General features: G+C 40.7%; 1 protein-coding gene across 1 annotated transcript in view; it reads right to left on the bottom strand.

Annotated features, from left to right (window-relative positions):
- Positions 1 to 11,779, bottom strand: part of LOC117506057 (lethal(3)malignant brain tumor-like protein 4) — a gene marked incomplete at its 3' end in the record, with an annotated part of 42,574 nt that extends 30,795 nt beyond the window's left edge. Inside the window, exons 1-2 of the mRNA XM_034165582.1 lie at positions 11,723 to 11,779; positions 2,084 to 2,181 (exon numbers count right to left, since the gene is read on the bottom strand). Of these exons, the coding sequence (XP_034021473.1) occupies positions 2,084 to 2,135 (52 nt within the window). The remainder of the gene's footprint in view (positions 1 to 2,083; positions 2,182 to 11,722) is intronic.
- Positions 11,780 to 12,316: the final 537 nt, after the last annotated feature.

The raw sequence follows: 12,316 nt of genomic DNA, 5'->3' as shown, positions 1-12,316 counted from the left end.
TGATTGATTGATTGATCTTAGGACTTCAGCAGGCACAGGCCATCCTCAATTTTCAATTTCAATTTATTTTCATTTATATAGCGCCAAATCACAACAGAGTTGCCTCAAGGCACTTCACACAAGTAAGGTCTAACCTTACCAAACCCCAGAGCAACAGTGGTAAGGAAAAACTCTCTCTGAGGAAGAAACCTCAAGCAGACCAAAATCAAAGGGGTGACCCTCTGCTTGGGCCATGATATAGCGGAGGTGACAGTGTCTTTTCGAAACATCCTTGTTTCAAAAAGATGCTTATCCTTGGGTGGAGGGGCCGCAGATTGATTTGATGCTATTAAAAAAAGCCTCTGCAGTTACTTCTGTCGGCAGGGGCTTGGATTTCAGCAGCCTTACTGATTCGCCACTGATTTTTCTGTTTTTGAGTTTCAATTTGTACTGCTGCTTTGCTGGAGTTGAGACTGTTTTATCTTGTGAGGTTGGATCTTATTGGAGGTCAGGGAAAGCTTTTGGTCGATGAGGCAATGGAGGACCTGGTCATTCTCATCAAGCCATCCTGGTGCTTCCTCTTCTAGTGTCCAAGTCTTCCTTGGCAGGCTGTCGTTACAGCTGCCTTGAGCAACTTCCAATGGTGAGGAGGAAGAGTACTTTGTGGGGAATTTTTTCATGTTGTTTCTGGATCTTTGAGCTTGGCAAAGTTGAACCTGTTAACAGTTTTGCAGTGTCCAGGCCTCCTCTTGGGGGTGGATGTTCAGCTGGATCCTGGAGCAGATCAGACAATGATCCATCCAACAGTCATCTGCACCAGTCATTGCCTTGGTGGACAGGACATCATTCTGGTGGGGCTTTCAGACAATGATGCAGTTGAATAAGTGCCAATGCTTGGAGCAAGGGTGTTGCCAAGAGACTTTGAACTTTTGCCTGAAGATGGTATTGGTGATGGTGAGACCATATTCAGAGCACTTTGTGAGTAGCAGGGCGCCTTTGACATTGCACTTGCCCACTCCGTTTCCTCCGATGGCTCTGTTCCAGAGCTAGTGGTCCTTTCTGACCCGGGCACTGAAGTTACAGAGAAGGAGGATGTTGTCAGGTGCTGGAATAGCAGATAGAATGGTGCCCAGCTTGGCACAGAAAAATTCCTTCTCTTCATAATCTGCATCAAGTGTTGGTGCATGAATGGTTGTTTCAGCAATAGCAAAGATTTCATCTCTGCTACCTATAACGCGCATGGAATGTCTCAAACCTGAACCTACTTCTAGACATCTTATATATGCTACTCTGTAACCACCCCTAAATCCAAACAGGTCAACTGTCAACCCCACTGAGGTCCTTAGACTGGGTCTCATTAACATAAGATCACTGTCTTCAAAATCATTGTTGATCAATGATCTAATTATTGATCATCACTTAGATATGATTGGGTTAAGTGAAACCTGTCTTAAACCTACAGCTGTCCTCCCCTTAAATGAGGCCTGCCCACTGGCATATATTTAGTCACGTCCCTTGTGATGTGAAGCAAGGCGGGGGTGTTGCTCTTATTTATAGATCTAGGTTTATCTTATTTGCTGTTGAGGGTCACAAATATAACTCATTTGAGCAAAAGAAGCTGTGCAAGTTGCTAAATTGTTGGCGAGAGCAAATGTGCACATAAAGGGTGACTTTTCAAGACCAGCAAAAAGATGGCATGCATCTTTATATATCGAACAGTTGATATATTGATCATCATGCCAGGTCTACTTCTTCCACTTTGATCTTTGAAGCTGTGATGGTGATGTCCCATGCTTCGGTCTGCACCGAAGCTGTGGAACGAACTTCCTATGGACATTCGACTGGCAAAGCTAAAGACCCATTTATTTATTCTTTGTTATGGTTCTTGAATTAATTTGATTCATTTTAAATAATTTTTGGTTTGTATCTTACTGTCTGTGTTTTGTTTTTACACGATTTATAAATAAAATTATTATTATCATTATTATTATGATGTCATCAAAACACAACAGACACAAGCTGAAACCAACAAACAGGAAGCTCATCTCAACATCCAATCAGCAGCCAAGAAACACGAGGGAAGACACAGTGATTGGTTTGTTACCTAATGTGCCGCTACTGACTCTGTTCTTCATGTTAGCTGCCTGCTGGGACATCGAGTTCTTCAGCGTAGCACCACAGAAGAAGATAACGTGCTGTCACCTGATAAGACAAGAAAAACTTCACGTAAAACTGCTGCCATCGATCCGCTGCTAAGTGCAAAAAATGCATTACAACAATGCCTCACATTCACCCCGATGTCAGGGTGCTGCCACACAAGGTGCTCACTAAACACCAGGAGCAACTAGAGGTTTACGGACCTTGCCCAAGGGCCCTTAGTGATTTTCCAGTCAGGATGGGATTTGAACCTGGTCTCAAGCCCAACGTTTAACCACAAGACCATCACCTCCCCTATCAAATGCAGGAAATAGTGTTTCAGATGGTTATACATTTCAAACTTTTGCCAGGGGACAGGGAGTTGACCCCAGACCTTCCCTATAATACTCGCCCCTGCAGTGTTTGCCATGCAGCTATACCACACCAAGTTCTCCCATATGCTGTGAAAAAATTCTGGGGAAAACCCTGGGTTAGGGGACGGGGAGCAATAGGTTAAACACTGACCCTAACCCCAACCTGAACTCTGACCCTACGGTTTGAGTTTTAGTCTCATCAGCCACCTCCTTACAGCTGTGACATCATGATATCGCTCTATTATCTCATAGTAATAAAAATAATGGTGGTTCCTGGCTGGTTGGATTATGGTACAGCGTCAACATCTAAGCCTTTGTTTATTTTAATCTTGCATTCATTTTGCAAAGTTCTGAATGAGAAGTTTGATTTTGAATGTCCTACTAATAAGGACAAGTTTCAAAATGCTGATAATTGTATAAATAACTGTTCTACATTTCAACAATAAAATTCTTGCCAACATGTTAAATTTGTTATATTTATGATCAAGTTCAATACTGATTACAGATCTTGAAGAAAGAATCAAATTTCTATGACATATATAGAAATACTGTGAACTGTTAATACAACCCCAATTCCAATGAAGTTGGGACGTTGTGTAAAATGTAAATAAAAACAGAATAAAATGATTTTCAAATCCTCTTCAACCTATATTCAATTGAATCCACCACAAAGACAAGATATTTAATGTTCAAACTGATAAAGTTTATTGTTTTTGTGCAAATATTTGCTCATTTTGAAATGGATGCCTGCAACATGTTTCCAAAAAGCTGGTACAGTGGTATGTTTCCCACTGTGTTACATCACCTTTCCTTCTAACAACACTCAATAAGCGTTTGGGAACTGAGGACACTAATTGTTGAAGCTTTGTAGGTGGAATTCTTTCCCATTCTTGCTTGATGTACGACTTCAGTTGTTCAACAGTCCGGGGTCTCCGTTGTCATATTTTGTGCTTCATAATGCGCCACACATTTTCAATGGGCGACAGGTCTGGACTGCAGGCAGGCCAGTCTAGTACCCGCACTCTTTTACTATGAAGCCACGCTGTTGTAACACGTGCAGAATGTAGCTTGGCATTGTCTTGCTGAAATAAGCAGGGACGTCCCTGAAAAAGACGTTGCTTGGATGGCAGCATGTGTTGCTCCAAAACCTGGATGTACCTTTCAGCATTGATGGTGCCATCACAGATGTGTAAGTTGTCCATGCCATGGGCACTAACACACCCCCATACCATCACAGATGCTGGCTTTTGAACTTTGTGCTGGTAACAATCTGGATGGTCTTTTTCCTCTTTTGTCCAGAAGACACGACGTCCATGATTTCCAAAAACAATTTGAAATCTGGACTCATCAGACCACAGCACACTTTTCCACTTTGTGTCTGTCCATTTCAAATGAGCTCAGGCCCAGAGAAGGTGGCGGCGTTTCTGGATGTTGTTGATGTTTGGCTTTCACTTTGCATGGAAGAGTTTTAACTTGCACTTGTAGATGTAGTAATGAACTGTGTTAACTGACAATGGTTTTCTGAAGTGTTCCTGAGCCCACGCGGTAAGATCCTTTACACAATGATGTCGGTTTTTAATGCAGTTTTTAATGCACTCCAGATTCTCTGAATCTTCTGATATTATGGACAGATGATGGAATCCCTAAATTCCTTGCAAATGAACGTTGAGAACCATTGTTCTTAATCTGTTGGGACGATTTTTAATGCAACTGTTCACAAAGTCTGCCTCACGGTCTTCCTGCAACCGTGAGGCAGTCGGAGTCTGTGGACATTTTTAAGTCAACACTTAAAATTTATTTTTATTCTCTTTCTTATGAATTTTTTTTATTTTTTATCTGTTTTATTCTTTTACTTTTGTTTTTAATTATGTATTATGTTCCAAACAGGTGTTCTTTGAACATTCATCAACTTTCCCAGTCTTTTGTTGCCCCGTCCAAACTTTTTGGAAACGTGTTGCAGGCATCCATTTCAAAATGAGCAAATATTTGCACAAAAACACTAAGGTTTATCAGTTTGAACATTAAATATCTTGTCTTTGTGATGTATTCAATTGAATATAGGTTGAAGAGGATTTGAAAATCATTGTATTCTGTTTTTATTTACATTTCACACAACGTCCCAACTGTCCCTGTTTCAAATAAATAAATAAATCAAATCAAATCATTGAAACTGGGGCTGTAATTTGTTGTTTATCTATAATTAGAGGTCCTGTAATGAATATTTCTACATTGTTCATAGTTTCATTGAATTAAAATGATACTGTCATTAAATACTGTCTTTAAATATCTCAGTATATTTATAATTGCAATTTAATACTTGTTATACATGTTATCAGTGTCACATACGTCAGGAGAATAAATATCTTTTGTTGTGTAAATATCATTTTTTTAATTAAATCATCAACCCCTGAAGAAAATTATTAAAATAATATTGCCCAATTGAATCTTCAATTTTTACAGTATTTCAAACAAACAACTTCAATATTTCTTGATAGAAAAATGCTGCTCGGTCAAAGGCTTTGCCTTCATTATACGAGCTTCACGGCACAAAGCTCGCTGTATGATAGACAGAGGCACAAACTGGTAATGGCACAAAAATTCAGCCCCATTGGAGAAAAAGCCACAAATGGGATAAAATTGTTGTAAAAAACCACAAATCGATGGTAGATGAAGCCGCAAACCGGAAATGGCACGAAATGAGTCGATCCACCGACATCAATAGTCTTTCTGCTTAAGAATTCCCTTATCGGTCCTTCAGAGCTGCTGTTGTTTTTGAGGGTGTTTGTCAGGAAAATGATCATTACAGACCCTGCAGCGGTTCTATAATCACCCGCTTCTGCTGCAGCTGTTCTTGAAGCTTGAACCAATGAAGCAGCACTCCGACCCACTGCTTCATTGGTTTATTGCTTCCCTGCTTTTCAGAAGCAGCAAGTCCGCTTCTTAACCCCTCTCAAAGCCATTCAAATATATCAACTGTGAGTCAATTTTGTGCTGATTAAAGTCACTAACTGGGACTCCTGTCTTGTTGCGGGCAAGAAAGGAGAATCGTCCTCCGTTCTGTTCACACAGCTCCAAACGCTGCACGGCTCTCTGCCGAGTCAAGTTACAGTCCGGTCAGAATTAATATGAGCAAAGCATCATGCAGAGGTACGTAGCTCACTCATGGTACAGGGTGTCCTAAACAGGAAGTGCCAAATTTCAAGTCAACAGTAAAACAGGAAATGTTCTGTCAAACACTTCCTGGATTGACAGACGAGATCCCATGGAATCTCATGGGAACTCAGTGGCAAGCTCACACTCAAACAGGAAGTGCTAAATTTTCAGTCACAGTGAAACAGGAAATGTCAAATGTCGAACACTTCCTGGCATGGGTGCCGCTAGAGCGGAGGACGGGGTTTCACTGGACTCCCCTGAAATCTGACTGGACACAGATGAATGACATGTCACGGCACCACACGTCTGGTTGAAAGAGCTGCATTTTGAAATCAGTGAGTCACACTGACTGCTAGGTTCCTCCTGTCCAGTAGTTGGTGCTGTGTACCACAAAAAGTTCTAATCCACTTTAGTAGAAGAAGAAAAATGTTTGCTCCAGATTTGAACTGAACATGTCCTTTGAACTATGGACTTCTAATCACACCAAACTTTTACGAGGGCTGTCCATAAAGTATAGTTCCTTTTTATTTTTTTCAAAAACTATATGGATTTCATTCATATGTTTTTACGTCAGACATGCTTGAACCCTCGTGCGCATGCGTGAGTTTTTCCACGCCTGTCGGTGACGTCATTCGCCTGTGAGCACTCCTTGTGGGAGGAGTCGTCCAGCCCCTCGTCGGAATTCCTTTGTCTGAGAAGTTGCTGAGAGACTGGCGCTTTGTTTGATCAAAATTTTTTCTAAACCTGTGAGACACATCGAAGTGGACACGGTTCGAAAAATTAAGCTGGTTTTCGGTGAAATTTTTAACGGCTGATGAGAGATTTTGAGGTGATACTGTCGCTTTAAGGACTTCCCATGGTGCGAGACGTCGTGCAGCACTCCCAGGCGCCGTCGTCAGCCTGTTTCAAGCTGAAAACCTCCACATTTCAGGCTCTATTGATCCAGGATGTCGTGAGAGAACAGAGTTTCAGAAGTTGGTTTCAGCATTTTATCCGGATATTCCACTGTTAAAGGAGATTTTTTTTAATGAAAGACGTGCGGACGGGTCCGCGCGTCGGGACGCAGCCGGCGCGGTGCGGCAGCACAGGAAAAACACCTCCGTGTTGATAACCATTTGTAAAATCCAGGCGGCTTTTGATGGCTTTCAGTGGAGTGAGTATATGAGAAATTGTTTAACAGCTGGACATGTTCCAACTTGTCCTTAAGGCTTCCAACGGAGGTGTTTGCAGCGTCGGCTCGCAGCCGCCGCGACGCTCCGCCACAGGAAAAACACCTCCGTTGGAAGCCTTAAGGAGCCATCAAAAGCCGTCTGGATTTTACAAATGGTTATCAACACGGAGGTGTTTTTCCTGTGCTGCCGCACCGTGCCGGCTGCGTCCCGACGCGCGGACCCGTCCGCACGTCTTTCATTAAAAAAATCTCCTTTAACAGTGGAATATCCGGATAAAATGCTGAAACCGACTTCTTCTGAAACTTCTCTGTTCTCTCACGACGTCCTGGATCAATAGAGCCTGAAATGTGGAGGTTTTCAGCTTGAAACAGGCTGACGACGGCGCCTGGGAGCGCTGCACGACGTCTCGCTCCATGGGAAGTCCTTAAAGCGACAGTATCACCTCAAAATCTCTCATCAGCCGTTAAAATTTTCACCGAAAACCAGCTTAATTTTTCGAACCGTGTCCACTTCGATGTGTCTCACAGGTTTAGAAAAAAGCTTGATCAAACAAAGCACCAGTCTCTCAGCAACTTCTCAGACAAAGGAATTCTGACGAGGGGCTGCACGACTCCTCCCACAAGGAGTGCTCACAGGCGAATGACGTCACCGACAGGCGTGGAAAAACTCACGCATGCGCACGAGGGTTCAAGCATGTCTGATGTAAAACATATGAATGAAATCCATATAGTTTTTGAAAAAAATAAAAAGGACCTATACTTTATTGACAGCCCTCGTATTGGTGAGTAAACGACCGTATTTTATGACAGAAATAAGGTCCAGGTTGTTAAAAGCAGCATTTCTCCTTTAATTCGGGTTGTCTTATATACACGTTTAAGCTAACAGACAGTAGCTGGTTCATAATCTGTTGGCTTATTAGTGCAGCAGATAACTGAAACAATCCTTCAAATGGTGATACAAGCATCAAATTAAGCACAAATACAGCTGGAGCAAAATTAATAGAGCAACTTTAACTTCTGACCCCTGTACAAACTGAAACTGACCTTTGTCACCATTCTTGTTGCTGTTAACCTCATAACTCCATAACATTCAGTCACAGATAGTCCAAACTATACCTTTTTGGAATCTCCATGATCAGGCTATATATGAGATGTAAGATGCTGCTCCTCACTGTTTCTTAGTTGATCTCAAAAGTATTGGAACACTTGGTATTTCAATCAATCAATCAATCAATCAATTTTTTTTATATAGCGCCAAATCACAACAAACAGTTGCCCCAAGGCGCTTTATATTGTAAGGCAAGGCCATACAATAATTATGTAAAACCCCAACGGTCAAAACGACCCCCTGTGAGCAAGCACTTGGCTACAGTGGGAAGGAAAAACTCCCTTTTAACAGGAAGAAACCTCCAGCAGAACCAGGCTCAGGGAGGGGCAGTCTTCTGCTGGGACTGGTTGGGGCTGAGGGAGAGAACCAGGAAAAAGACATGCTGTGGAGGGGAGCAGAGATCGATCACTAATGATTAAATGCAGAGTGGTGCATACAGAGCAAAAAGAGAAAGAAACAGTGCATCATGGGAACCCCCCAGCAGTCTACGTCTATAGCAGCATAACTAAGGGATGGTTCAGGGTCACCTGATCCAGCCCTAACTATAAGCTTTAGCAAAAAGGAAAGTTTTAAGCCTAATCTTAAAAGTAGAGAGGGTGTCTGTCTCCCTGATCTGAATTGGGAGCTGGTTCCACAGGAGAGGAGCCTGAAAGCTGAAGGCTCTGCCTCCCATTCTACTCTTACAAACCCTAGGAACTACAAGTAAGCCTGCAGTCTGAGAGCGAAGCGCTCTATTGGGGTGATATGGTACTACGAGGTCCCTAAGATAAGATGGGACCTGATTATTCAAAACCTTATAAGTAAGAAGAAGAATTTTAAATTCTATTCTAGAATTAACAGGAAGCCAATGAAGAGAGGCCAATATGGGTGAGATATGCTCTCTCCTTCTAGTCCCCGTCATTACTCTAGCTGCAGCATTTTGAATTAACTGAAGGCTTTTTAGGGAACTTTTAGGACAACCTGATAATAATGAATTACACTAGTCCAGCCTAGAGGAAATAAATGCATGAATTAGTTTTTCAGCATCACTCTGAGACAAGACCTTTCTGATTTTAGAGATATTGCGTAAATGCAAAAAAGCAGTCCTACATATTTGTTTAATATGCGCTTTGAATGACATATCCTGATCAAAAATGACTCCAAGATTTCTCACAGTATTACTAGAGGTCAGGGTAATGCCATCCAGAGTAAGGATCTGGTTAGACACCATGTTTCTAAGATTTGTGGGGCCAAGTACAATAACTTCAGTTTTATCTGAGTTTAAAAGCAGGAAATTAGAGGTCATCCATGTCTTTATGTCTGTAAGACAATCCTGCAGTTTAGCTAATTGGTGTGTGTCCTCTGGCTTCATGGATAGATAAAGCTGGGTATCATCTGCGTAACAATGAAAATTTAAGCGATACCGTCTAATAATACTGCCTAAGGGAAGCATGTATAAAGTGAATAAAATTGGTCCTAGCACAGAACCTTGTGGAACTCCATAATTAACTTTAGTCTGTGAAGAAGATTCCCCATTTACATGAACAAATTGTAATCTATTAGACAAATATGATTCAAACCACCGCAGCGCAGTGCCTTTAATACCTATGGCATGCTCTAATCTCTGTAATAAAATTTTATGGTCAACAGTATCAAAAGCAGCACTGAGGTCTAACAGAACAAGCACAGAGATGAGTCCACTGTCCGAGGCCCTAAGAAGATCATTTGTAACCTTCACTAATGCTGTTTCTGTACTATGATGAATTCTAAAACCTGACTGAAACTCTTCAAATAGACCATTCCTCTGCAGATGATCAGTTAGCTGTTTTACAACTACCCTTTCAAGAATTTTTGAGAGAAAAATTCACACATTTTACGTTGTTTATTCCATTTCAAATACATTTTTTTCTAAAATTTTCTTCCTTACCTCAAACTGAAAGCAAATCTCTACAACTTGATAGAAATTAATTAAAAATATATAATCCAGCTTCCTGATGAAGTGGTGTAGAGGAGGATTTTCTTCAAAAGAAGACCTGAAAGTTCAGCTACAATTTGACAGAAAGTACATTTCAGATGAAAGACTAGATTTGATGTTTTGGTGAAAGAAACCTTTGTATTTCTTCATAATTGATGTTTCCATCCCCTGACTTCTCTAAAGAAAACTGGCAATAAAACGGATTATTATTTACAGGTTTGATCAAGTTTTAGAGATTTGCTTTCAGTTTGAGTTTGAGGAAGATAATTTTTTGAAATTTTTATTCTTTATTTTTTTGTATTTCTTGTATTTAAAATGACATAAACAAATTAAAATGTGTGAAATTCCAAGTGTTCCAATACTTTTGGAGGGCACAGTATCCTAACCTTATGATGAGTGTAAAATGAGTGTGATATTATTACTGTTTTGTTTAAGAAGGTTTAATTTTCACAAATGAGTGTGATATTATTACTGTTTTGTTTAAGAAGGTTTAATTTTCACTGTTGCTGCACTTTGTGTCAAATCATAGTCATATCATATATCATATTGATATGAAAATTCAGTAAGTTATATCTTCTATTATACATTCCAAATCTAAGGTGTAACTCTACAAGAGTATTTCCACTTAGGTGCCTGGTCTTGAGAACCAGGGATAGTAGGTTGAAAAGCTTTTTTATCCCATGGGAACTCTCACTACCCACCTAAGCAGCTCAAGAATATGGACAGCAGGTATATAAGTGACATTTACATGACAATTTATATGACAATATTGAAATACAATAATTTGGCCATATTATACAGCCCTACTGTCAACTAGGTGAAAACTTTGAATATTAATTTACATCTACATTTAAAAAAAATGCTTAAAGTGGCAGGGGGTTAAGAGGGCTGTAATGAGGGGGGTCAGCTGAAAAGCAAAAAAAAAAAGAAAAATGCTTAAAAAGGTGGAGAGTATGGGGGGCAGAGCTCCTCCAGAAGCTGAAAGGTTTTTGCCATGCTAATGCTCCCCTGAAGCATTTACTCAAAAAACGTCTGAAGGACCTAAATGACACAATGAGATGCTGAAGAGCTTCGCTCGTTCATGTCCACAACCTATACATATTAACTTCAAAACAAATCACCGTTTTAAATCAAACGTTGTAACACAGACAACAAACTACAACAGACTAAATCATTTTTTTCCTCCCAAAATGAGACGTCCTGTGTTCTTTATGAACGACACAGATGCTGACGTGCAGCAGGCTGAGCTCAGCTCAGAGGTACGGAGTGACATTTGTGCCATTAATGTCTGAAAGGAAATGCTTTTGACAAAAACTACAGATTTTATTTCTTTTTATGTCCAGAGTTTAAGGATTGAGTGACCAATTTCATATTTATGTACTCAAAATAAAATAAAAAATAAAATAAAAATAAAATGTTGTTGAGATAGAAAACCTGTAAAGCCTACTTTTAGTACACAGAAAATTCACAAGTATCGATAAGGAAATTGAAAAGGAATCGGATCAATAAGTGGAGTCGATAATGGCATTAATATCAATAAAATCTTATCAATAGCCATCCCTTGACCTAAATGACATGGTGAGATGCTGAAGAGATTCGCTCGTTCATGTCCGCGTTATATACATATTATTAAATAAGGTCACGTGATGGCTTTTACTGTGAAAAGGCTAACCGGTAAACGTTACGGAAAATGTTTTACCGTTTAGATTTCCTGGTCAAAAACTACCGGGTTCTGCTGTGCTCGGCTGACAGGCTCTATGAAGAACCAATACCGAAACCAGACCAGAGTACAGGTCACGACAAACTCTAAAAATCCGGTTAGCAAAAGGAAAGGCGAAGAAACTTACCGGAGATCTGCTTATCGTCACACTGTGTCATCAACACAACACGGAAGAGCTGACCTCAGGTCAGGCTGCGCATGCGCCAAGGCCACGGCTGCACCGCCCACAGACTTTTGGTCACGTGACCTGGAGCGCTGAGCCGCCATCTTGAAAGGTTGAAGCTCTGCAGTCAGTGTTGAATTCATGCTCTGCCCTTGGTATCACTGTCGATTCTCTGGCCAATTCCAACGCCGTTATCTACATTTAAGACGTGAAAACTTCTGCTTATGTCAATTCAGATACGTAGATTCAATATCTGAAGTCAGATTGATCATAACTGTTGATCCTTTCTCCCTATAAGGCTGTGAATGGAGCGTAAAGTGGAGCTCCTGTCAACAGAAATCTTGTCATCCGTCAACTCTCTGGCTCATTCCTCTTTTCTCTTTTTTCTCTGTGGTTTGACAGTGAAGGATTAGAACGAAATGCACTTAACATACTCTTCTTTAAAATGACCCCAGCACCACTTCCCTTCCACTTGGTCTCTTGCACACACATTAATATATCTACCTTTCTCCTCTCCATCATATCAGCCAGCTCTCTCCCTTTACCAGTCAGACTGCC

This window comes from Thalassophryne amazonica, unplaced genomic scaffold, assembly GCF_902500255.1.
Source record: "Thalassophryne amazonica unplaced genomic scaffold, fThaAma1.1, whole genome shotgun sequence".
NCBI lineage: Eukaryota > Metazoa > Chordata > Actinopteri > Batrachoidiformes > Batrachoididae > Thalassophryne > Thalassophryne amazonica.
This window is presented reverse-complemented; position numbering and strand designations above follow the sequence as displayed.